Here is a 26,447-nt window from a genome sequence, read left to right as displayed (position 1 = left end):
GCTGTTGGATGGAGTTTCCCTCATCCTGCCTTTCGGGGCATTGTTCACATTTCTGTGCTCCTCCATACAGCTTTGTAAGAAATAACAGTTGAGTGGAACTACTAAACTGAGGATTCCTGCTCTCTCCACTCTGAAGGCCCTGAGATACTGGCCAGACTGTCTCTTTCTTTGGGATCCTTTGGGTCAAGCTAGTGCCCAACCATCATCATAGCTATCTGGGACAATTATGATTATACTTGTTATTCTTTAGGTATCTCTGGTCCGTCCTGATCTCATCAGAAGCGGTCGCTCCTCACGCTGCTCCCTGCTCTGCCTGCCACTTGGTATCGTAGCGCTATACCGCCAGACTGCTGTCTGCTACTTCGCCTTGCTCCCACAACTGCTATTGCCTGATTACTTATTACAATTATATCGTAGCGCTAGATTGCCTGATTGTTTATTAATTGCTTATTATAACTATATCGTAGCGCTAGATTGCCAAAGTGCGCTTTAACGCTTTAATTGCCAAAGTGTGCTTTAACGATCTTTTCAATTGTGCTGTGCTGCCTGTAGAATTCATTTGTGCCTGATTGTGCCGGTGCCACTGCCATTTGCATCGAGTTTATTCTGATTGTGCCCCAATCCTGTTTCGCTTTTGGCTTGCTGCCATTTTGTTGTTGTTGTTGTGCCTCCCTGCCCGGCTCTCCACCCCGCTCCCGCCTCCCAGCTGCTCCTCCCTCGCCCCTCCCCCTCCACTATCCGCATATGACAGATGCCTTCGCAAGCAGCGTTCACGCGCAGCGGTCGCGCTCCTTGCGCGCCGAAGGTGCGCCAAAGGTAAGCCCGTCTACGGCCGTCCGTGCCTGGACCGCGCCCAGCGCCAGACCCCCTGCCCCCTGCAAAACCCATTCCACCCGCATAACATACGACGCCGCAGCCCTCTAAGCCCTTAACCCCGGCCGACTCCCAAACTGCTACCAAGCCGCCCCAGGACACACCCATGGACCCTTCACCTGGCACTCCTGCAAGTTCGACTGCACCAGGACCCACACCAAATCCACAAGTTCCAAACAGAGCTCCGACACTAACCACCTAAAGTGCATCCTGATCAACACCCGCTCAGTCCAGAGACACTGCATTGAACTCTGGAACCTATTCGACACTACATCGCCGGACGTTGCCTTCCTTACAGAAACATGGATGAACGCCTCATCAGCGCCCGACATCGCCATAGCCATCCCAGACGCCTACAAGATCATCCGAAAAGATCGCACCAACCAAACAGGAGGAGGCATCGCCATTGTCCATAAGAACACCATCCGCATCATGACCAGTTCCGACGATAACCTCGCTACCGCCGAACACCTTCACTTCCAGATTCACACCGACCCCAAAACCACACTCAGAGGCACCCTCATCTGCAGACCACCAGGACCCCGCACAGAATTCAGCAAATACATCACTGACTTCATCAGCCCACATGCCTTCCCCTCCGAGAACTGCATTCTACTGGGAGACCTCAAATCCACCTGGAAAAGAAAAACGACAGCAATACCACCACCCTTCTGGACAACCTGGCCAATCTCGAACTCAAAGAACTCGTTGACACCCCCACCCACTTTGCCGGACACACGCTTGACCCTATCTTCACCTCCAGCAAGCACATCTCCTTCGATCACACCACAGCTCTCCATTGGACGGACCACAGCTGCGTTCACTTCAACTACAAAAAGTCCACGACCCACAACCTATTCCTCGAAGAAATTGGAACAAAATCACCACCGACCAACTCTTCACATCGCTTCACCAAAACCCCCTGCCAAATCATCGGACCCAAACCAAGCAGCCACCAACCTCACACAATGGATCACCCACAGCGCCGATGAACTAGCACCCTTGAAAAACCATCTAATCAAGCAAGGTAGCAAAAAAGCCCCCTGTTTCAACGATGACCTTAAGAAATCCAAGAAGTTCTGTCGTACTCTCGAGAAAACCTTGAGAAAAAAAACAACCACTGACACCCTAGCCACCTTCAAGAACGCCACCCGCAAACATCACCAATTATTATTATTGTTATTATTGTGAAATTTATAACGCGCTCAGTTACCCAGGGGTTGGACACAGCGAAGGAAAAAGACTCAACTCAGCCACTACACCGGAAACAGATAGGTCTTGAGGAGTTTCCTAAAGTGCAGGATGTTAGGCTCTGAGCGTATCTTAAGGGGCAGGGAGTTCCACAGTGCCGCCACTTGCACCGAGAAACGCCGGCCACCCGAACGAGCTCTTTTAACTCTGGCTGACTGAAGCAGGTGTTTTTGGTCAGAGCGAAGAGCCCGTGTGGACTTATATGGACGTGCCATATTAATCAAAAGGGAGAGGCCCCTCCCATGCAGGATTTTGTGTGCAGTGCATAAGGATTTGAATTTCACCCGCTCCTTAACAGGGAGCCAGTGAAGAGTTTTCAGGGCCGGAGCAGCTGATTGTATCCTAGGGACCATCATCAGCAGTCTAGCGGCTGCATTCTGAACCTTTTGGAGGGTCTTAAAAGTCGACTCCGGGGCACCGAGGAACAACGCGTTCCCATAATCGAGTCTAGACAAAATAAGACCACGGATCAGAAGTTTCCTTGATGAATCAGGGAGCAACGGTAACACCTTGCGAGCTGACCGCAGCAGGCCAAAACAAATCCCCGCTGTCTTGCTGGCGTGTGTCCTGAAGGACAGATCTTCTTCCAACCATACTTCTAAGCTCTTGATCTCCTTCTTAGGAGATGGTGGAATGACCAAGGACCGGGGCCAACAGCTAGCTATGAGTGAAGGCCTGGATTTGCCAAGCAACATCAGCTCAGTTTTTTCTCCATTGAGCTTCAAAGCAGAGTGGGACATCCACCGATGTACATTGGCAAGACAGTCGTGAAGAACCTCAGGTCGTTCCGCCAGCTGGGTCAAACCTACTACCAGCTGAGTATCAGCAGCGTAGCTGATGATCTTCACACCTGAAGGGGAGACCACTCTTTCAAGTGGAGTCATATAAACATTAAATAAAGTAGGGCTCAAAGATGAGCCCTGGGGGACTCCACATTGAAGAGGGAACGAGGTCGACTGCTCTGCCCCTTCCCAGACTTGATAAAAACGGTCTGAGAGGAAGGACTCAAGCCACTTCAGGGCCATTCCCGTAATGCCCACCTCTGACAGACGTTGGAGGAGCACCTGATGACTAACGGTGTCAAAGGCAGCACTCAAGTCCAGGAGGATCACTGCCACTGACCCCCCTGAATCAAGAATGCTCCTTGCTTCCTCCACCACTGCCAATAAGGCCGTGTCCGTTCCCAGACCAGGGCGAAAGCCAGTCTGGGAGTCTCCCAACAAACGATGGAATTCAAGATGGTGTGAGAGCTGGCGATTGACCAATTTTTCTGCAATTTTGGAAAACCCGGGCAAAAGTGAAATGGGCCTAAAATTGGCCAAATTGGAAGGGTCCAAGCCCGGTTTTTTCAGCAGTGCTTTAACAACTGCTTTTTTCCAACTCTGGGGCACCGTACCCTGAGAGAGGGAAAGATTGATAAGGTCCGTAAGCGGGGTGGAAAGAATGTTGGCCACTTGTTTGAGCCATTTCATAGGCACCAGGTCACTAGGCGACCCACTCTTCCTCACTTTCAGGACTTTTACAACCTCTTCCTCCGTAAAAGGGCCAAAGGAGGACAGCTCGAAAGGGCATGTTACTGGGCAAAAACCCACCTCCAAATTCTGTGACGTCACCGGCAAAGAGGACAAGATCTTCTCTATTTTAGAGTGAAAGAAGTCTGCCAACTCCTCACATTTTTCCTGAGGGTTACCATGCCCGACTGGAGGGACCGGAGCCTTCGGAAGATCCTTAAAGATTTTAAAGGATTCCCCTGAGGAGTTACTCGCCCTATCAATCCTGTCACTGAAGTAGCTAATTTTAGCGTCCTTCAAAGCGACTTTGTATTTCCTCATGGCACCTTATAGTCTTGCCGGCTCTCTTCATTCCACTCTCTCCTCCATGCCCGTTCCAATCTTTTACAGATTGTTCTCAGACAACTAAGTTCAGGAGTGTACCAGGGAGCGGAACCAGTTCTTCTTTCCCTGGTGGGCCTTTTCTTTTTCGGTATTATTAGATCAAGGGAACTAGTCAGCCAATTTTCCACGTGCTGGTCAGCTGTAATTGGGTCAGAGACAGTGGGGGGACAGGTTCTCGCCAACTCAACCGCCCAGCTGTCCACTGGCAGCCTAGACCATAGCCTCTCAACTGTATACCGTCTGGGTACAGGATCTCTCCCCTTCTCCAACTTCCACCTAAGGGGGACTAGGCAATGGTCTGTCCAAGGAAGCGCCAGGGGCGGCAGGGCCTGTAGGTTCTCTGAATTAGAGAAAGCCACATCCAACTGGTGACCCTTGTTGTGGGTAGCTCCGATGTTAACGAGCTGCAGATCAAGTGCTCCCAACATGCCTCGTAGGTCTCTCGCCACTGCATCGCTCGGATCTTCAAAATGCAGGTTGAGGTCCCCAAGGACTATAAAGTTGGAAGACGCGGCGGCTAATTGTATAACCGACTCAAGAAAAGAATCAGCGAAATTCCCTATCGCTGCAGGAGACCGATAGACGAGAAGGCCCGCAATAGAGATGGTGGGAGAGATAAGAAGCGAGAATTGACAGCCTTCACAGTTATCAATACCGCTATCTAAGGCTTTACACGTAAATTTATTTCTGTACAAAATGGCCACTCCTCCCCCTCTCCCGACCGGCCTATCTAAATGAAACATAAGATATCCAGGAGGAAGAACTTGGACAATATCAGGTCCTGATCAAGGGGTCAGCCAAGTTTCAGTAAGAAGCAAGGCGTCTAAGCTGTGGTCCAGAATCAACGTATTAATTTCCGTGGCGTGACAGGGCAATGACCTGCAACTAAGCAGAGCCATAGAAATTTGAATGCGATCTTTTGACGAACTACCGGAGCAACATAGGGAGCAGTTCTTAAAGGGGACACCTTCTGCCCATTGGTAGCCGCAACTAGGGTCTCTAGGAACCCGTAGCGAAAGTAAAGTGTTACTGGAATACCTGCGAGTAGGATCCGTGAGTCCGGTCGAGCTGGGCAGAGTGAAGCGCCCTATGCCCGTCTAGGCCCGGACGGGCACAGACGGGCTTAACTCTGGCGAGACTCCGGCGACGTTCCGGCGATGACGCTGCGCGTCAGCATGGCTGGCTTTATGTTCGCCCAGCGTCAATAAACTAGAGCGCTGACCGCGCCGCCGGCAGTGTACCCCCTCCCAAAATGGCCACCACAAACGAGACAGTGGGCAAGGGACCCGCGATAACGCAGTGTTCTCACAATTAGAGTGAGGGTAAGCGTGACAGTCTGATCCGATCCACCAAGAAATCAGCATTCAAGGATCAACTTGACAACAATGCCCAAAACAGCAAGGAACTATTCAACATCGTCAAAGAATTTACTAACCCCACCGCCGGCACCAACGACATCATCCCCTCCAAAGATCTCTGCGACTCTCTATCCTCATTCTTCCACAACAAAATCGCCGAAATACATAACAGCTTTGAAAACCAGTCCGAAGACCAGTCCACTCCACCCACCTCCGAACCAAAACCGCACTCTAACAACCTTTGCACCTGGAACCCAATCACCACCGAAGACACCATCCGCCTGTTGAACTCCATCCACTCAGGATCGCCAACCGACCCATGTCCCCACCACATTTTCAACAAAGCAGACTCCATCATCGCACCCCATCTCCGCGATGTCATCCACTGTTCCTTCAACTCCGCTACCTTCCCGGAAAACTGGAAACATGCCGAACTCAGCGCCCTTCTGAAGAAACCCACAGCAGACCCCACCAAACTTAAGAACTACCGCCCCATCTTGCTCCTCCCATTCCCTGCCAAAGTCATTGAGAAAGCCGTCAACAGTCAGCTCGCCGCCTTCCTCGAATCCAACAAATCCCTCGACCCTTCACAGTCCGGCTTCAGAGCCAAACACAGCACCGAAACTGCCCTCATCGCAGCAACATGTAAATGTAAATGTATGTAAATGTATTGCGATTTATATAGCGCACAGATCACCCGAAGGCATCAAGGCGCTTGCCTTGGGAACCCGTCCTGGTATTCCCCTGTGAGATAACCCCAGCAGGGTATCCACAAGGAGAAAGCCAGGCATCCCGCCGCGAGGGGCCGTAGTGGAGATTAAGCAAGCTATTGCCCAGATTCGCAGAGTGTGAACCCGTGAGTCGAGTAGGCACCGGAACGAGAATTATCGAGTCCGTGGAATTTTGAGCCTAAGACCCGCCGAGGCGGGGAATTGAACCCTGGTCCAGGACCGATCTCAGCTTCCGGGTCTGCCGCCTCTAACCCCTGAGCCACTCTTCTCCATAGACGACAGACGACATCCGAACACTACTGGACAACGGAGAAACAGTTGCTCTCATCTTACTTGACCTCTCCGAAGCCTTCGACACAGTCTGTCATAGCACCCTCATACAATGCCTCAGCAACGTCGGAATACAAGGAAAAGCATTGGACTGGATCATCTCGTTCCTCACCGGAAGAACCCAGAGAGTCCGCCTCCTCCCTTTCAAATCAGAGGCCACCGAAGTAATCTGCGGCATACCACAAGGATCATCACTCAGTCCCACCCTCTTCAACGTATACATGAGTCCCCTCGCATCCATCGCACGCCAACACAACCTCAACATCATCTCCTACGCAGACGACACCCAGCTGATCCTCTCCCTCACCAAAGACCCAAACACCGCCAAAACCAACTTACACGAAGGAATGAAAGAAGTAGCAGAGTGGATGAAGAACAGCCGATTAAAACTAAACTCGGACAAAATGGAAGTCCTCATCTTAGGGTCATCCCCCTCTGCCTGGGACAACTCATGGTGGCCACCGGCTCTGGGAACCGCACCCATACCTACAGACCACGCACGTAACCTGGGCTTCATCCTGGACTCCTCCCTCTCGTTGACCAGACAAGTCAACGCCGTCTCATCATCATGCTTCAACATCCTACGCATGCTCAAAAAAATCTTCCGTTGGATCCCCACCGAAACAAGAAAGACGGTCACCCACGCACTGGTCACAAGCCGACTGGATTACGGAAACACCCTTTACGCCGGAACCACAGCCAAACTACAGAAAAAACTCCAACGCATCCAAAACGCCTCAGCCAGACTCATATTGGACATCCCTCGACAAGCTCACATTTCCGGCCACCTGAAAGACCTCCATTGGCTCCCTGTCAACAAGAGAATAACGTTCCTTCTCCTTACCCACGCACACAAAGCCCTCTACGACCTAGGACCCGAATGCCTCAACACGCGACTATCTTTCTACACCCCCTCCCGCCAACTACGATCGTCCAATCAAGCCCTCGCCGCAATTCCACGCATCCACAGATCCACCATGGGGGGAAGATCCTTCTCCTACTTAGTGGCCAAAACCTGGAATTCTCTCCCCACCCACCTCCGCCTTACACAGAACCACCTCTCCTTCAGAAAGCAACTAAAAACTTGGATATTCGATAAGTAAAGCACCTCCCTCACTCAAGCGCCTTGAGACCCTCTGGGTGAGTAGTGCACTATACAAATTTTGGAATTGATAGGTCCAGAACATGTAATACTGGTGACCATTCTAGTCATATTGTGGACATTCTTAGCATGACTGCACCCACAACTGCCGTCCAGAACATGTAATACTGGTGACCATTCTAGTCATATTGTGGACATTCTTAGCATGACTGCACCCACAACTGCCACCCTTAGCTGCGATGGAGTGTTCTCTCAGCAGATGCTGAAACCATCTTCTTCTGTCTCCTTACTTTCTGCAAACCTCTCAAAACATGGATATTCATCCAGTAATGTTGTTCCCGCTGCTAGGTTAAGAATCTTCAGGATGAGGGCATCTTACCAGTAATTAAACACTTTACAAATTAAATAAATAAATACATAAATAAATTCTAGTTGTGGCGTATTAAAATCCATTCCTCCTATACTATGAGCATAGCATGGTATGATTAGCCCAACCCTGATGGCCATTGTAGGCATAGTTTGGGCATCTTTGTGTGATGAATTACACCCTGGCATAATGCAAACCATTTCAAAATGGTGGTCAATCTGGGAATATCGAGGTCATCTCTGGCATTACAGGTTCATCAATGGCATAAGGGTGACCATACTGGGCATACTGTGAGCATTCTTGGCTAAAGCAATGCCCTGTCCCCAGTATTCTTTGGCAACAAACAAAGGTTATGCTCAGTTGGTACTGGAGACTGGGAGAGTGGTGATAGATGAGTACTCAGGGCCATGTGCTCACTATACACTGGACATGGGTGCACACTGCACCTAGTTAGTACTGCAGCAGTGGGCGCAGAGCACAGGACATGGCCTTACCTCAAATGGTGAAACCAGCCACATGTAAGAGGGTTTTTTGCGAATTGAAATAGCTGTCTATGAACTCTCCAGCATGATCTGAACTAGTTCAAAAATGGTCCACAAACTTCAAGTTGCTTGATTCATGAACTGGGACAACATTTGTGAAGAGGGTCATGAGCCTCACTTTAAAACGTGTAATAGACGATTGGCCGTTTATTCTCCCCACAGTGTGTCGTGGTCACGCTAGGGGTGCGAGGTTCACTCAGCTTGCCATCTAACATTTTCTACAATGTGGTTTGCATATCTATGGAGGAGTTTGTTCATGAGCCAGGTAGATGCCACTGAAGAGACAATATGATTTTATCTCATCCTAATTGAGAAGGCAGCAGCACAAATTAGCATTGAGGTTCTTGAATAGGAGAGACCAGTCTTACTTATTACAGCCAGGTCACATCTTGAAAGAGCTAACCTCAAACACTGTCAGATGGATGAGTGAGCACAGAGGAATCAACAAAATGCTAATTACTTGCGTGAACTGGCCACAAGGCGAAATTATATCTTTAAAACACTTAAATAAATACAACTATTTGCATTTTACGGATTGAAGATTAATTTCTAAATTTATGATCTATGTTGCTGTATGCGAATTGTAAACATTATTTAACACTGCGGTAATCGAAATGAATACACTCTTTGTCAATCTCAGACTTAAAAACACGTTCACTTACAAGGTCAGAATTTCCACATTTGACGAAGTTGCGTTTTGCAGCTATCATAGGATAGTTTTCTTCACTGCTTGAATCCAATTCAACGACTGCTCTAGTGCTGCGCAATCTTTCTCCGTTTCTACCCGCTCTGCCCACTGAGCAGTGGCTTACTCCAGGTGTACGTTTTTCCTTCCGCAAGTATGGACTACTTAAGTGGGGAGAACCTAAAACACAGTTGTTGGGTTTTCTGGGCTCTTTCCACACATGCTCTTTCCTATCAAAACTTGAACGATTTCTTTTTTTTTCGAGATTTAGATCTGAGTAAGAAGAGTTTTTCGAAAACTTTGACTTGGCTCCAAGATGCTTCTCAAACTCAAATTCGTCTCCTCTACTCATTAAAGGAGATTCTTTCAAAACGATTTCTTCAATATCTTCATCTTCGTCGACGTCAATGACTTGAATATCGTGAGTTACAAGTCGAACTAACAGGTCTTGTTTGCTTTGAACATCTTTCAGAAGTTCCACTTTGCTAACATCAGGTTTCAACACATTGAGAAAGGAATTTCTGCAGACAATCTGCAATTAGAAGGAAAATCGTTTGGTACATTCACAAAGGAATTACTGAGTTTTAACAAACATCTCAAGCTGTACAGAAATCACGGTAATAACTCTAGTAAACCGCACCCTTATTTTTAACATCTCTCATTCCCTTCACAGCAAATATGAATTATTTAAAATGTGTGGCATTATCTCACCTTTTCACCTACAAGAACACAGACTCATATTAACAAAGGCATTCAAATGGGTTACATTCAATTTTGTAAGTCTAAATAAAGAATTGCTACTGAAAAGGGTTGAATGCATTTGCTTTCAAAATGGAAATGGAAGAGAGCGTTTTAAAAAATGGTGTAGTTGTAGATGGGGGAAATGGCTTTCCTTTGCAGAAAAATAAATACGTAAGAGCGCAAACTGACCTAAATGTAGAAATACATCACACTTACACATAGTAAGCACAAGTCATGAAGAGAAATGCCATGAGTGCTGATAGTATCCATAGTTATATTCTGAAATGTGTAGTTAATATAGAAATTTAAGTAGAAGTGGAACTAATACAGAAATGTGTGAAGCAATACGATTTTATTAAACGTGATTATTCCTGAATCCATGTTGTGTAGCTGCTAAAATGTAAGATGGCATACGGAAACGTTGAACGTGGTAGGCCTCAGGACCAGAGCCAGGAGGGAGGGGGAAGGTGATTAAATTTCACAATATGGATTGCAGTAATGTTTAGTAATAATGAGTAGGCCTTGATTTATAGATGTGTTTACCGAATCAGTAGAATAAGAGTATTAACATGCTAATAATTAAAGAAGAAGTTGAATACTATAAAAATGTTGTAGAGCTGGAAAGCTTTAACGTTGATTTACACATATTAGTCTGGGCCGGGGAATGTTGCAACGCGGTTGGAAGACCATGAGAATTGGGATTTGGCTGCAAATGTCTGTCTGGAAGAGAAAAGGGGGTATTCAATTATTAATAAAATGAATAGAAGCTTGTTCAAGAAATGGACCAGACATGGAGGAGGGTTCCGGAATGTTTAAGGGGTATCAGCGGGCCGGAGAAGAGTCTGAGAAGCAAGGTCGACTCTAACCACAAGGCCTCATCATGGAAAAAGCCAGAAGCTACACCACGTGAGGGGCGTCTCACGAGGGGCGTCCTAAATGTTGTTGGATTTTTGTATTAGGGACAGCACCCCTGGGTGGAGTTAGAGCAGAAGCCTGAGGACCCTTTAGAGAGCGGATGGGTAGGCAGAGAGGGGTCATGATTGGAGAACTATAGGTTTTCACCAAGAGTTTGAGAGTGGGTGGCTTCCCTTGGGAGTCATTCACTGCTGACACCTTTTGATAGGTTGAGACCTGGTTAAGTAGGGATACCATCTAGAGCAGGGTAGGGTCAGCCTAACCTGTACTTTCTCTCCGGCTGTAAATGACTGACAGATTTCAATATGTGTCTATGCTAATAGCACTATTGTTTTTAGAACTGGTATTGGTAGTTTCCGTTGTTCGTCTGAGGGCTTTCAGAGAACACATGTACGTAGTTGGGCCCGTGTATCTGGTGAATCTCATTTTGAGATGCTTGTACCTGCAACTTATCCTGACTTTATAATAAACCTTTGAAAGCTAGAAGTTGTTTGTGATCCTTTGAAGCAGAGTCCTTTATTGGGAGAACTAACTTGGTAAGAGATGCACTTTCTTCCCTCAATGACAGGCAATAAAGGTTCAGTCGACCAGACCGGGGTTTTAGATCGATAGTGATAAGGTATTGATCAAAATCTCGCCCTTCCAGTTGGTAGCTATAGAGGATGGTTGCCTTCTTGAGGAAGGTGATCTAGGCCAGGTTAGATTACCCCAAGGCCCCTAGAGACCGATGATCGGAAGAACCGCCCGCGGAAGAAGGACCGGATGACGTGAGACAGAAAAGCAGCAGTATCGGTCGAGAGTGAGTATAAAGGGTCATGCGTGCTAGATTGCGGTGTTTTGTATTGTATCTATGTTGTAATGTTTGGCGGAGTTGAATGCCTGTAGAGAGACTGTGGAACAGGTTGTGAGCGCGCGCAACCGGTGGAAATCTTAAGCTCAAGGAGAGCTTAAGTGGTTCGGGTGTATCGGACACTCAGAGTAATTGTTAACCAGTGTGAAGGGGGTCATGAGGTACCAGTGATCACCCGAAGGACCAGATAGGGGGAACGTAAGAGTGAGTGCGTGAGTAACGGACGCTGGCCGGAAGTTACTGGGTGTGTAAAGAACCTATCAGAGGGACGATAGACATCTCGTCAGTTGGGTTGACAATTACAAATAGACTGTGGACGTACAGTCGAGGGAAGTGACCGCTTGGTCGGAAGTAGTCATTTTTCGGTGTATGAATGGGACGCATGCATGACCGCGAGGAGAGCTGAGAAAGGAGGGGTGCTGCTGCGAAGCGGAGACTAGTGACGTCAGAAAGTGCCGCGCTGGGATTGGCCGGCCGGTGAAAAGACCGCGCTGCGATAGGCCAGCTAGCAAAGCCGCGCTAAGATTGGTGGATTGACATCAGGAAGTAAATAAAGTATTCAAGCTGGAAATCTTGCGCATAATTATGAAGTGTTTTAAATGGTTAAGAGCGCTGTTTAAAAGAGAACGCAGGGGATCGTATGAAGGGGAAGAAGCCCCGCCGGAGGGTACGCCAGCTCGTTACATGGGGACAAATGTTGGGCTGCACACGATTCTGTGGATCTCAGAGTGGAGTAAGATGACAGATGGAAATGAGGAACTCACGTTCCCGAAGTACGGGACGTTCAGATTAGAGGTGCTACACAGATTAAAAGCAATTATGACCTCTACGAGACCCTTGCCTAGACCAACTCAGTTTGAAGCCCTTAATGCATGGATTAGGGCAGCGCATGAAAAGAACATGAATAGACGGCAAGAAAGAGTGAAACGTTCGGTAAGGGCAGTACAGGATGCCAAGTGGGATGAGGATGCTAAAAGATGGAGGGTGCATAACATGGAAGTTAATAAATTATATCCAGTGTTAGAGATGCCCGGGAACAAAAGCCCCCTAGAAGAGGATGACGAGAGCGAGACAGAGGACAGCCTGATAAACAGATTATTGACAGACAGGCCACCTCCGTATAACAGAGCAGGGGGAGATGTCGAGAATGGAGAGAGGGGGGGGGCAATGCAGGAGAGCATGGGCCGCTTCCCAGTCTCAATTGGGATCCCGCTGCAAAGAAAGAACTGTCCCAGCCTAGCCAAGTGCAACAGGTGGTTGGGAGGTTTGTGGTGCAAAGAGCGCCAGAAACGGAGTGTGCCACATCCTACGCATTACCTGATGCACTACAGGTACCTGTTACCATAGGTCCTATAGTATCGGTATATGACCCAGACAGGGCTAGAGGGGAAGAACGGGTACGGAGGGACAGAGAAAGAGCAGAGATGGCAAGGAGGAAAGATACGATCAACTCCCCAAGTCAGTTGCCGATACCAAGAGATTGGAGCACCCCAGTACACACAACAGGAGATCTGGGGGACATTAGATGGCCAGAGGATATGAGGGGACCAGGACGGAAATCCTTTCAAGAGTTAAACGAGTACATGAAGAAATGGGATGAGGCAGTTGAGGCTCACAAGAGCATCATAGCGGCGGAAGCTGAAAGGGAAAGTCAGGACAGCAGAGCCCGGACTCACTGCGGGGCTGGAGAGAGCAGTCCGGAGTGGGACGGGAGGGAGAAGGACAGTAGAAGAGTCACCCATTGGGCCCGGAGTGGAGGTAGATCAGACCTGGAAAATGGGGGCCCAGAGAACGGGGGGGTGTCTCGCCCAATACATAGTGAAGAAGACAGGAGGGCTCGGGAGTACAGGGACAGCTTTAAGTGTATCCACTGTGGGCCCGGCAGGAGAGAACAGAGTGGGAGTTGCGAGAGGCCGCACCATAGTCCCTGTGACGACGGACATGAGCGCAGCCCAGGGAATATGGGAAACCAGGAAGGATCGTATCAGATACTAAGTGATACGAGGCCAAGAGAGAATGGAGACCGAAGGGAGGATAACAGAGAGTCCTACTGTGAGAAGAGAGGAGAGAATGGACAAAGTAAGATAGGGGGTAACAGGCCCGTGTTCCATCACCTTCCAAGATCGGATGGCCGAGCATGGGATCTGGAGAGATGGGAACAAGAGAGAGCACTCCCCAACTCTCCCGAACCCAAACGTAGGGCCCGGAGTTGGGATGGGAGAGATACCTGTGAACCTCCCTTGAAGGAGTTATTGCGAGCAGAAATAAAAGCCAAAAGACTCGATGTCTCCAGCTTAAAGTCAGATCTGGATGACATGGTAGACGGTACCCTGCCCTTAGAAAGAATGGACATGTATGAGCAGGATGAAATTCTGTTCATGGCAAAGGACGTAACTCGAAAGGCGAGAGCAATCCATGAGAAATTAGTCGAACTAGCAGGCAAATATATGGTAGACCTGTCAAGGACCAAAGCATTACAGGGCAACCACAGGCTACATTACACAGACCGAGATCTAGATGAGAGGAGAACCATCGGATTGAAAACACACATAAGGGAACTGATCACTGGAATAAGGACATGGAGGGCCCTAGATAAGTGGGAAGAGAGGTGGTCCAAGAGAGGGACCGTCAGGAGAAGCACACTTGGGATGACACCAGGAGGACAGCAGGGAGTAGAGACATACCCTTTGAGGGAAGTCGCAAATGGGACCTATGTCCACGTCCCTTGGAGTAGGGGGGATTTAGCTGCTTTTACCACCTCTTTCCCCAAACTGCGGGAAAACCCAGTGGAGTGGTATAAGCAAGTTGAGAGATTCGTAAAAATCTCAAAGGTCCTATGGATAGATTTGAACACGCTGTTTGACATAGTAGTGCCAGGGGATTTGTGGACCGCATGCAAGGTTAGCGCTGAGTGGCCCACCATAGAGCCAGAGAGAGATGCTAGGACTAATGGGCCGTCCGAGAGTGTGATGGCAAAATTCGAGAGAGTATTGACTTGGCTGAAAGATAAAGTGCCAATGCAGGACATAGATTGGGTAAAAATTGACCGAACAAGACAGGAACCCAAAGAGACAGTTCACGAATACTACGAGAGATTGCTGAAGGCGTTTAAACAGTATAGCGGTCTGGATGTCATGGATCCGAAGGACATAGGGCAATTTGTGTCCAAATTCGTTTTGGGGCTGAGACCGGATATTAGTTTAATGATACAGCAACACTTGATCTGTTGGCAAAATAAACCCCTAGACGAAATACTGAGGTATGCCAGGTACTGCTGTGATGAGATAGACTCCAAGGCTAAGAAACTAAAGGAGAAACTGATGGTGGTACAGATGCAGGCAGCAGGGAAGGGGGGACAGCAGCAACAGCAACCAGGAACAGGTACTGGAGGAAAGAAACAATACAGCCAGAACAAGGGCAATGAGGAGAACTCCACCTTTAGACCCAGGATAGATATAGCTGCCTTAAAGAAAACAACTAGGTGCCACCAGTGTAACGAGGTGGGACATTGGAAACGCGAGTGTCCCTATAATGTTGAGATAGGAGACCAAGAGGTAGAAGAGGAAGAGACCCAGAGTGTGCCTACAAGAGGGGTAACACAATACCAGGGAAAGGTGCTCAAAGGGGGGGGCGCCACCTCCCCGAGCTCAGTTCCCGCAGCCACCCAGAGTAGGGACCATGGGTAAGACGTATAGACAGATGCCCCTGTTTGTCGGAGGAGAGGAATGCTATTATGTGGACCCACTAACTGGACAGAGAGTGGAAAGGGATGACTGCACCCTTGGGGCAGCCCTGGAGGTAGACCAGAGGGGACCCTATGTTGAGGCTGAAGTGGCAGGGTTCCCCACAACATTTCTAGTGGACACAGGAGCCACTCGATCCACGATCAGGTCGGCCGCAGTGCCAGGCCTGCCCATGTCTGGGGAGACCATACAAGTGGTGGGGGTCGCTAACAAGAGAATGACCAGTCCTCTGACTGAACCCGTGCAGGTGAAAATAGGGAAGTACAGTGATGAACATCAGGTTGTGGTTTGCGATTCTAGTCCTGTATGTCTGCTAGGAAGAGACCTTTTGTGCAAATTGAACTGCACTATATACTGTACCCCGCAAGGAGTGGAGGTACTGACTAATGATGATGATGCAGACTTTAAAGTCGCAAATTCCAGAATATGTGTGGAGTTGTATCCCACTCTGACAGTAGACGAGCTCCCCTGGGATTTGAGAGAGACAGTTGCTCCAGAAGTGTGGGATTTCACTGGGGAAGAGATTGGGTTGGTGAAAGGGGTGGACCCAGTGAAAATTGTAGTGAAACCACATGCTGAGTTCCCAAGAACCCCTCAGTATAAATTGACTCCAGAAACGATTGCAGGCATAAAACCCGTGATTGAGTCCATGATTAAGCAGGGAATACTGAAGGAAATCGTGGGTAGTCCATGTAACTCCCCGATTATGGGTTTGCAGAAACCAAATGGGAAATTTCGGATAGTGCAGGACCTCAGAAAGATTAATAACATAGTCGTTTCGTGTTGTCCAGTGGTACCGAATCCATCAGTGATACTGTTTCAGATACCGTTCCAAGCAGAATGGTTCACTGTAATTGATCTTTGCCAGGCTTTCTTTTCGATCCCTTTGGACGAAGAAAGCCATTTTCTTTTCGCATTTAAGCTGGAAGGTCGCGTCCTAACATGGTGTCGTATTCCTCAGGGGTATACAGAGAGCCCATCGATCTTCAACCAGCTCCTGAAGAGAAATCTTGAAAGTCTAGTGCTGCCCCAGAGGTCAGTTCTGGTCCAGTACATAGACGACCTTCTTGTGGCGTCAGAAACAGAAGAAGCTTGCAGGGAAGACTCTATTGCATTGTTAAACCACCTAGCTGAAAATGGGCATAAGGTGTCCCCGGGAAAATTACAGTACTGCCTGACAGAGGTACAGTACTTGGGACACAGAATTGAGAAAGGTAAACGAAAAGTGTCACCAGACAGGATAGAGGCCATCATGAAGATGAATGCGCCTAAAACGCAGAGAGAAGTCAGGATGTTTCTAGGAATGGTGGGATATTGCCGACAGTGGATTGCAAACTTTTCACTGAAAGCAAAGCCCTTGCAAAAACTGACGCACAAGGAGGTGAGTGATCCGGTACCATGGGACAAAGACTGTTTGATGGCGTTCCTGCAGCTGAGAGAGGACTTGTGTCGTGCTCCGGCTCTGGGAATGCCAGATTACGATAAACCATTCTTGCTCTACTGCTGTGAGAGAGAGGGATGCGCGCTGTCTGTGTTAGTCCAAATCCATGGGAATGCCCGTAGACCAGTCGCGTATTTCTCGGCTACTTTAGATCCAGTAGCCGCAGCGTTGCCCGGATGTCTCAAATCCGTTGCCGCAACAGGTGTCAGCATTGAGAGGTGTGAAAATATCGTCATGGGGCACCCGTTAGAGGTGCATGTGCCCCACTCTGTTGAATTGTTGATGACCAGGACCAAAACCCAGCATCTGACGAATAGCAGGCTCACGCGCTATGAGCAAGTCATTCTTGCTGCAGAGAACGTGACCCTCAGGAGATGCTCTGTTTTAAATCCTGCTACCTTGATGCCACTTCCAAACGATATTGAAAATGATGATGAATGTACAGACCATGACTGCCTCGATGTGACTGAACTATGCACCAAACCAAGACCCGACATCGTAGATGAGCCACTGACCGACCCAGATGAAATTTTCTTTGTCGATGGCTCATGTGTAAGAGACGAAGTTGGGCAGTTGAGAGCAGCTTACGCTGTTTGTACAATTACTGGAGTAGTGGAAGCTGGATGCCTGGAAGGAGTACACTCCGCTCAGGTAGCCGAGATTATTGCCCTGACGCGTGCCTGCCTGGCAAGCAATCAAATCCGAGTCACCATATACACTGACAGTCAATATGGTTACGGGGTAGTTCATGATTACGGGCAGTTGTGGTCTCAAAGAGGTTTCATGACCTCTTCAGGCTCTCCCATTCGCAATGGAGAGTTTGTGCGCCTGTTGTTAGAGGCGTTGCAATGTCCAGCAGGTATCGCAGTTGTGAAGTGTACCGCACATACCAGAAATATGGACTTCGTGTCACAAGGCAATAGATATGCCGACGAAGTCGCGCGGTATTGTGCGGAAACAGGGTACTCTTTCACAGAGGTGGAAGTGGGTGGAATAAATGTAAGGACTGAATTAGCTATGATATTGGAAACTGTTGATACTTGGGACGAACTGAAGGAGATGCAAGAGAATGCTCCTGACTGTGAAAGAGAAACATGGCAAAAGGCAGGATGTGTGATGGGTGAGGCCCATTTCTGGGTCTCAGCAGATGGCAGAGCAGTGTTGCCTAATGAGATGGTGAGCCCAATGGCCCGACACATACATGGTCCTGTCCACTTAGGAAGAGATGCTATGCTGAGAGTGTTTAGACAGACCTGGTACAACCCCAAGTTCAGAGTAGCAGCCGAAGCAGTGTGCCAGCGTTGTGTGACGTGCCAGCAGTTGAATGTAGGGAAAAAGACACCAGTTGCACTGAGCCACATTGGGAGGTCAGGAGGTCCATTCAATCGAATGCAGATAGATTTTATCGAAATGCCAAGGTGCAGCCGCCTCCGTTATATCCTGGTGGTTGTTTGCGTTTTCTCCAGATGGGTTGAGGCATATCCTACACGCAGGTGCGACACCCTCACAGTAGCTAAGATACTGCTTAGGGAGCTTATCCCGCGCTTCGGGGTGCCGGCCTCTTTGGAATCAGATAGGGGAACGCATTTCAACAGCTCGCTTGTGAAAATGATTTGTGCAGCTTTGAACATAGATCAGAAACTACATTGCAGTTATCGACCAGAAGCTTCAGGAATTGTGGAGCAAATAAATGGCACCATCAAGGCCAGAATTGCAAAGGTGTGTTCATCAACATCCTTGAGTTGGCCTGATGCGTTGCCATTGGTCCTTATGAGCCTCCGTAGTACCCCGGATAGGAGAACGGGTTTGTCTCCTCATGAGGTGTTGATGGGAAGAGCAATGAGGTTACCTTCTGTCCCAACTGCTGCACTGATTAGCATCACAGATGATATGATCCTGGACTATTGTAAGGGGCTGTCTGACGCCATTCATTCTGTGTCCCTTCAGGTGCAGGCTGCCGAGGTACCATCGTGCCAGGACCCGTGTCATGACTTGCTTCCTGGGGACTGGGTCCTGGTGAAAAAACACGTGAGAAGCAGCTGCTTGGATGTTCGTTGGCGTGGGCCCTTCCAGATCATCCTGACCACAAACACGGCGGTGAAGGTGGGAGGCCTGCCCAACTGGATCCACGCGTCGCACACGCGGAGGGTTCCAGCACCTCTGGAAGAAACAGCTCCTCTCTCGGATAGACGTCCAGCAGAGGACCGAGAAGCCATAGAGGGGGCTAGCCAAGCTGTAGAGGTGCCAGCGGAAGCGAGGAACGAGTCTGACCAAGCTGAGGACGGTCAGTACAGCAGCGAGACAGACGACGCTACTGAAGGAGAAGGTAGCTGGGAGTACGAGTCAGACGCTGACAGGTCTGACAGAGAGCGTGAAAAAACAAGAAGAAGACGGAGTAGAAGGGTACGTGGAGAAGCTGATTGGCCGCAAAGAAGGAGCTCTAGCCTAAGGTCAACTCCGGAGAGAACCCTTCCTCCGATATCAGAAGACTCAGACCCAGAAGAAGGTGCTCAGGGCGCTGGAGCACCGGAGTTGAGGAGGTCAAGAAGAGTGCGTGTGCCTAACAGAAGATACTCCACCCCTGAGTGGACATATCTGGCGACAGATGGCTTCGAAACCAGTGACAGGGAGGATCCGAGCGGTGGTAGTGTCCAGTTCTGAGCCCATCGTAACAGTGGAGATACGACTGTTAGTACCCGGAGTTGAACAAGAAGGGTCACTGACATTCATGCTCCCCCGACCTCCCCGTCTCAGCAAGTTAAAGCACATGTTTCTCACAGAATTGCAATTCCCCGATTTTGGTACAAAGATATCAGCCCCAGAAGAGCACAATCTTCGTATGGAAATATTGAATTTTGCTATCGAAGCTGCAGGCGAGCGCCTGATAGTGGATGCTTAAAAGACTTTGTAAATAAGCGTGAAGAAAAGAAGATTACCTAGCGCCTAGGAAGCAGAGAATCTTAGGGACTTTCCCTGAGTTGATGGAGAAGGGCTAGGGTTGTCTGTATTTGAACTAAAAAGAACTTTTGCGGAAAGGGTTGTCAGCTTCCAGTTGCGTGGTTCTCAAGACAAAAAGAGTAAAGGAGACTGTAAAGGAACGAAAAAAAGAAAGGAACTTTGTGCTGAGTTACGAGAGAGCCACACTATCTGACGAAATGGAGGCCGGTACCCAGAACCGCAGAGCGAAATGTATAATAGGTACACTAATAGTAGGAGTAATAATATTAATAGCTTTAGTAGTAACAGTCTCTTATGTAAAGGGACATGAGGAAGAGGCAAAGGTAACTGATGTGACATCTGTAGAGGCGCTTACACCCACCGTTGCTGGTGAGAAAGGGGAAAACACACAAGAAAAAGCGTTATTAGCTGCAGAAGCCCGCAGGTTACACGTGGATGAGTCCCAAGGTGACTTTAGGTCAAATGCTTATGCTAAATTATTATATGAATACGTGGATGCCATGGAGGTCAAGGACTGTTACGTCTGCATGCAGTTGCCGGCGTCTGTAGATGAAGGCATTCGATATCATCACCTCCCGCTGACATATGGCATTACATGCAGCTTGTTGCTTAGTGTATTTTATGGGAGAGATAGTTTTGAATACTATTTCTCCAATTATGATGCAGTGTTACCAGAAGTCCCAAATTATAAACAAATGAATAAATGGGACTACTGGAAGAGTGAAGACAGGTTGGCAAAGTTTTTCATTCCTTGGATTACTTTAGATACTTCACATGCCCGCAGAAATAACCTGACATGCAAGGTGTCAGAAGTCGAGAAAAAGTTCATAGGGCAGGTGGATGATCGGAATAGGAGACAAAAGATTTTGAAAAAATCAGGACAATGGAAAACAGATTGGACCGAGGAAGAAAAGGCACACAAGAGAAAGGGTAGTAGTGGTCCAATAGCTTTAGATAGAACGCAGAGAGGAAAGTTATGTCTTCATAGAGCCAAAACGTATTATGAAAATGTATACGTGGGAGAAGTTAGCTGTGAACATGCTTTCAATTTAGAGTACTACACCAAGGACTTCCTGAAGGGAATGCAAGTGATTCCAAATGTATATTTCGTATGTGGAAGAAATGCCTACGTGAGGCTACCTGATAATTGGTATGGCTCATGTTACTTGGCAATTATCTTCCCTAAAATATATCATGCCCAAGACTTAGAGATCATCGAGGGCAAGACATCATCGAGGGGAAGGAGAGATGTAGGAGGTGTAGAAATGGTTGGAGATGTCTTTGGGGCTGTGTTCCCTCTTCTGGGATTAATTCTTAATGATGTTAAAATTAGACGACTAGCAACAGTCGTAGACAGGTTGTCTGCCAGCACTGCTCAGTCCTTAATGCTGGTAGAAGGAGAGATGCAATCGATAAGGGCTATGGTTCTCCAGAACCGTCTTGCATTAGATGTCCTATTAGCAAAAGAGGGCGGAGTCTGTAAGGCTTTGAAGGTCCAGGAATGTTGCACTTACATTCCAGACAATTCGAAGCCCCTTGAAAAAGTTATTAGGAACATAACTGATATTCACAAAGAGATTGAAGACCTGAGCAGAGAAAATGTCTGGGAAAAGGTGGGCCAAGGAATAAGTGAAGCTTATCTTTTGACTCTTTTAGTGAGCTTACTCCAGATCTAGCGTTAGCCTTACTACGCAATGTCAAGTCCGGTTCCCCCCTGGACCCAGTCCCGGCCAAAGTTATGGGCACGCTTGCCCCAATTCTACTGAATCCTTATCTTTCCATCTGGAATGCCTCCCTGTCAGGCGGCCAATTCCCCTCAGTTTGGAAGCAGGCTAGGCTTGTTCCTTTATTGAAAAAACCTGGTGCCGACCCTTCACTTTTTAGTAATTATCGACCTATTTCGCTTCTGCCAAAACCTGCCAAGATTTTGGAGAAAGTGGTACAAAAACAAATGGCACTTTACCTAGAGTTGAACCAGCTGCTACACGATTCTCAGTCCGGCTTTAGGACCGGATATAGCACTGAGACTGCGTTGCTTGAAGTCTCTGAAATCATCAGGGAATCAGTGGATAGGGGCGAGGAGGCCATGCTGGTTCTCCTCGACCTATCCGCTGCCTTTGATACTGTCTCCCATAAAATACTTATCACCCGCTTACAACAGCTTGGGGTTGGTGGGACGGTGCTTGCCTGGATCACTTCTTTCCTGACCAGTCGCTTCCAAAGGGTTACCATGCACCCTTTTGAATCCGAGGACAAACCCCTTCTGTGCGGAGTACCCCAGGGCTCCGCCTTAAGCCCTCTATTGTTCAACGCTTATGTGGCCCCCCTAGCCAAGGTAATTGAGTCTTGGGGTGTCAGGGTGGTCTCGTATGCTGATGATACTCAGCTTATCTTTTCCTTTCGAGACCATTCTGACTCCCTTTTCTCTAACTTTAGGAATTGCCTTGGTAACATCTGCTCCTGGATGTCTACCAATCATCTTGCCCTGAACACCGATAAAACGGAGGTCCTTTTCTTCAGCAAGAAATCCCCCCCCCCATCTATCCTATGGTGGCCTACTATCTTGAACCCTCCCCCTAAGCCAGTACAGGCAGCTCGCAACTTGGGCTACACTTTTGATAATGCCCTGTCTGGTAAGGCTCAAGTTAATAAAGTGGTCGGAGCTTGCTTTTCCAAACTACGTATGATAAAGAAAATCCTCCCTTTTCTCCCTCAATCAGCACGTAAAACTGTGGTCCATGCTCTCATTACCTCCCACTTGGACTACGCCAACAGTCTTTACTCAGGTGCCCCACTTTTTCTTATTGACCGCCTGCAAATTGTGCAAAATGCAGCCGCCCGGCTCATTGGCAATATTCCTGCCCGCACCTCAGTCAGAGCCTTTCGAGAAGAACTTCATTGGCTTCCTATTTTACGACGCATTGATTTCAAGATTTTGACTTTGACATTCCGGGCTATCCATGGTACTGGCCCGTCATATCTGAAAAAGCGTCTTAAAATCTCGGTTTCAGCCAGACATCTTAGATCTAACAACCTTCGCCTGTTGACAGTGCCCAGATTTAAGCTCTCTCGGACTGGCGGCAGATCTTTTACCATCACTGCCGCCAAGCTCTGGAACAGCCTTCCTCTTGACCTCAGGTTCTGCGAATCTGAGCCTGTTTTTCGCCGCAAACTCAAGACTTGGTTGTTCACTAAGCAGTAGGACCTGGTTGGGTCAGAACCCTGTATGAGATCTGTCTTTGTTTTCTTTCCCTGGGGACAATTCAGTAATCTTAGCGCCGGGACACTTCCTTCGGAGGTAGCTGTGCGCTCTACAAGCTTCATAAATAAATAAATAAATAAATAAGCTGGAGGTTGGCTCACCACCTTAGGCAAAAGCTTTGTGTGGAAAATACTAAAACCTATCATCATAATATTGATCTGTGGGATCGTGTTATGGGGTTTGGTGAGGGTATTCAGATGGAACAGAGCAAGAAGGTCAGCGAGGGCTCAGAGAAAACAGCTGCAGAAATTGGCTGCCATACAAGATAGTCAGTACCGGAGTCTGAGGGCTCTGGAAACACAGAAACGAGTTATGCTAGCAATCACTGCAGTTTAATATTAATGATGACCCCGAGAGGTCATCAAAGGGGGGAACTGAGAGAGCGCAAACTGACCTAAATGTAGAAATACATCACACTTACACGTAGTAAGCACAAGTCATGAAGAGAAATGCCATGAGTGCTGATAGTATCCATAGTTATATTCTGAAATGTGTAGTTAATATAGAAATTTAAGTAGAAGTGGAACTAATACAGAAATGTGTGAAGCAATACGATTTTATTAAACGTGATTATTCCTGAATCCATGTTGTGTAGCTGCTAAAATGTAAGATGGCATACGGAAACGTTGAACGTGGTAGGCCTCAGGACCAGAGCTAGGAGGGAGGGGGAAGGTGATTAAATTTCACAATATGGATTGCACTAATGTTTAGTAATAATGAGTAGGCCTTGATTTATAGATGTGTTTACCGAATCAGTAGAATAAGAGTATTAACATGCTAATAATTAAAGAAGAAGTTGAATACTATAAAAATGTTGTAGAGCTGGAAAGCTTTAACGTTGATTTACACATATTAGTCTGGGCCGGGGAATGTTGCAACGCGGTTGGAAGACCATGAGAATTGGGATTTGGCTGCAAATGTCTGTCTGGAAGAGAAAAGGGGGTATTCAATTATTAATAAAATGAATAGAAGCTTGTTCAAGAAATGGACCAGACATGGAGGAGGGTTCCGGAATGTTTAAGGGGTATCAGCGGGCCGGAGAAGAGTCTGAGAAGCAAGGTCGACTCTAACCACAAGGCCTCATCATGGAAAAAGCCAGAAGCTACACCACGTGAGGGGCGTCTCATGAGGGGCGTCCTAAATGTTGTTGGATTTTTGTATTAGGGACAGCACCCCTGGGTGGAGTTAGAGCAGAAGCCTGAGGACCCTTTAGAGAGCGGATGGGTAGGCAGAGAGGGGTCATGATTGGAGAACTATAGGTTTTCACCAAGAGTTTGAGAGTGGGTGGCTTCCCTTGGGAGTCATTCACTGCTGACACCTTTTGATAGGTTGAGACCTGGTTAAGTAGGGATACCATCTAGAGCAGGGTAGGGTCAGCCTAACCTGTACTTTCTCTCCGGCTGTAAATGACTGACAGATTTCAATATGTGTCTATGCTAATAGCACTATTGTTTTTAGAACTGGTATTGGTAGTTTCCGTTGTTCGTCTGAGGGCTTTCAGAGAACACATGTACGTAGTTGGGCCCGTGTATCTGGTGAATCTCATTTTGAGATGCTTGTACCTGCAACTTATCCTGACTTTATAATAAACCTTTGAAAGCTAGAAGTTGTTTGTGATCCTTTGAAGCAGAGTCCTTTATTGGGAGAACTAACTTGGTAAGAGATGCACTTTCTTCCCTCAATGACAGGCAATAAAGGTTCAGTCGACCAGACCGGGGTTTTAGATCGATAGTGATAAGGTATTGATCAAAATCTCGCCCTTCCAGTAAATAAAAGTGTGCTTGCTATGATGCTAAGGCTTTTGTGCATGATCTGCTCTGGACTATGTACAATTTTGCATGCCCAAATGCTTTACCAATCACGAAATTTAGATTTCACAAAACGTTTCCACGTGTAATCCAGGATACCGACGACTGTCATAGGTAATCTTCTCTTTGAGAATTAAAAAAACGTGCAAATATGCAACCATGTAAGGGCGTAACCTACAAGTGAACATTTGCATTTCTTTATAATCAGGTTCAGATTTTTCTTGCATTCTTTTCACTTCTATATTCTGGATGCCGTGTCTTCTCCATTAATCTCAATTGCACCTTCCTAAACATGCATGAATTTGATATGTAAACCACACATAACATACTTTTCTGAATTCTATTGTAAGTTGTTTGTGGACCTTTCCTTTCTTTATAGTATTACAATGTTTATGAAGATGTGTCTCTTTCTGGAAATATTTACATTGGTCTTTGAATAGGCCGTTATTCGTAACAATTGCTAAGAGTTGCTAAAAGCGAATTGTGGGTGGGGCTCACTCACAACCAAGATGGCCGGCACTTCTAAGGCTTCCAATAGCCACTCACATAAACACATGTCCTGTTGAGGTGACTTCTCCTTGTGCCTTATCAGTGAAATTAGGTAGTGCAGACCCTGAGCGACGGAGTGCCTTAACTATTGACCCAAAGAAACTGCCATTTTCCTGCTGGATGAAGATGCTCTGGGAACGTCTCATGTAGCGGCAGATTGAGAGGGATGGATGAAGCAGCTGATAACTAGACCCTGCGTGGACCCAGCACGTGCTCTTGACCAACATGGTGCACTGACCCCTAGAGGAGTGCATCGTAGTGGAGTGAGTGAACCTGAAGTTTGGGATTCTTAAGAAATGTCGTCCCATTTCCCTTCTTCCTGCTCCAGCTAAGATGCTGGAGGCTCATCTGAATTTCCATCTTAGCGCCTTTCTGGATAAGACCTGCCTGCTTGATCCATCTCAGCATGGCTTCCGAAAGGCGCATAGCACTGAGTCAGCCCTTACAGTGGTGGTCAACAACATCCGCACTAAGGTCGATAGTGGTCAGACAACTCTTCTGATCCTACTCGACCTTACAGCAGCATTTGACACCCTGTCCCCTACCATTCTGGCCTCCCGCCTCAGTGAGACGGGAGTGAAGAGTCTGGCTCTGAGCCTCCTCACCTCCTTCCTTAACCATCGGGAGCAAAGGGTCAAACTGGGTGACTTCCTTTCCAATGCCATGCCTCTGCAGTGTGGGGTCCCGCAGGGCTCCGCTTTGAGTCCTACACTCTTCAACATTTACGTGGCCCCACTTGCTAGGCTTGTTAGAACTTTTGGACTGGAAGTGCTCTCGTACGCCGATGACATCCAGATTATGGTCTCCCTGTCCCAATCCGTCGAGACCACGGCCCTAAACTTTCGAAACTGTATGGAAGCAGTGGCAGGCTGGATGGCCTCGAACTTCCTTAAATTAAATGGGGAAAAGACGGAGATTCTGGTCTTTGGTGGAAATAAGGAGATCTGGTCAAATGACTGGTGGCCCCAAACACTGGGAACCTGCCCCCAGCCTTCTTCCGTCACCCGTAACCTGGGAGTCATATTTGACACCTCACTTGCTTTTGA

General features: G+C 47.8%; 1 protein-coding gene across 1 annotated transcript in view; it reads right to left on the bottom strand.

The window, feature by feature from the left end:
* The window catches only part of LOC147722358 (uncharacterized), a 700,192-nt gene that overhangs the window by 20,861 nt on the left and 652,884 nt on the right, over window positions 1–26,447 (bottom strand). Inside the window, exon 16 of the mRNA XM_086967301.1 lies at window positions 9,112–9,666. Within this exon, the coding sequence (XP_086823427.1) occupies window positions 9,112–9,666 (555 nt within the window). The remainder of the gene's footprint in view (window positions 1–9,111; window positions 9,667–26,447) is intronic.

This window comes from Lissotriton vulgaris, chromosome 4_1 (genome assembly GCF_964263255.1).
Source record: "Lissotriton vulgaris chromosome 4_1, aLisVul1.2, whole genome shotgun sequence".
In the NCBI taxonomy this organism is placed as follows: Eukaryota; Metazoa; Chordata; class Amphibia; order Caudata; family Salamandridae; genus Lissotriton; species Lissotriton vulgaris.
Note: the sequence above shows the minus strand (reverse complement) of the source record. Positions and strands in the feature narration are given on the sequence as shown.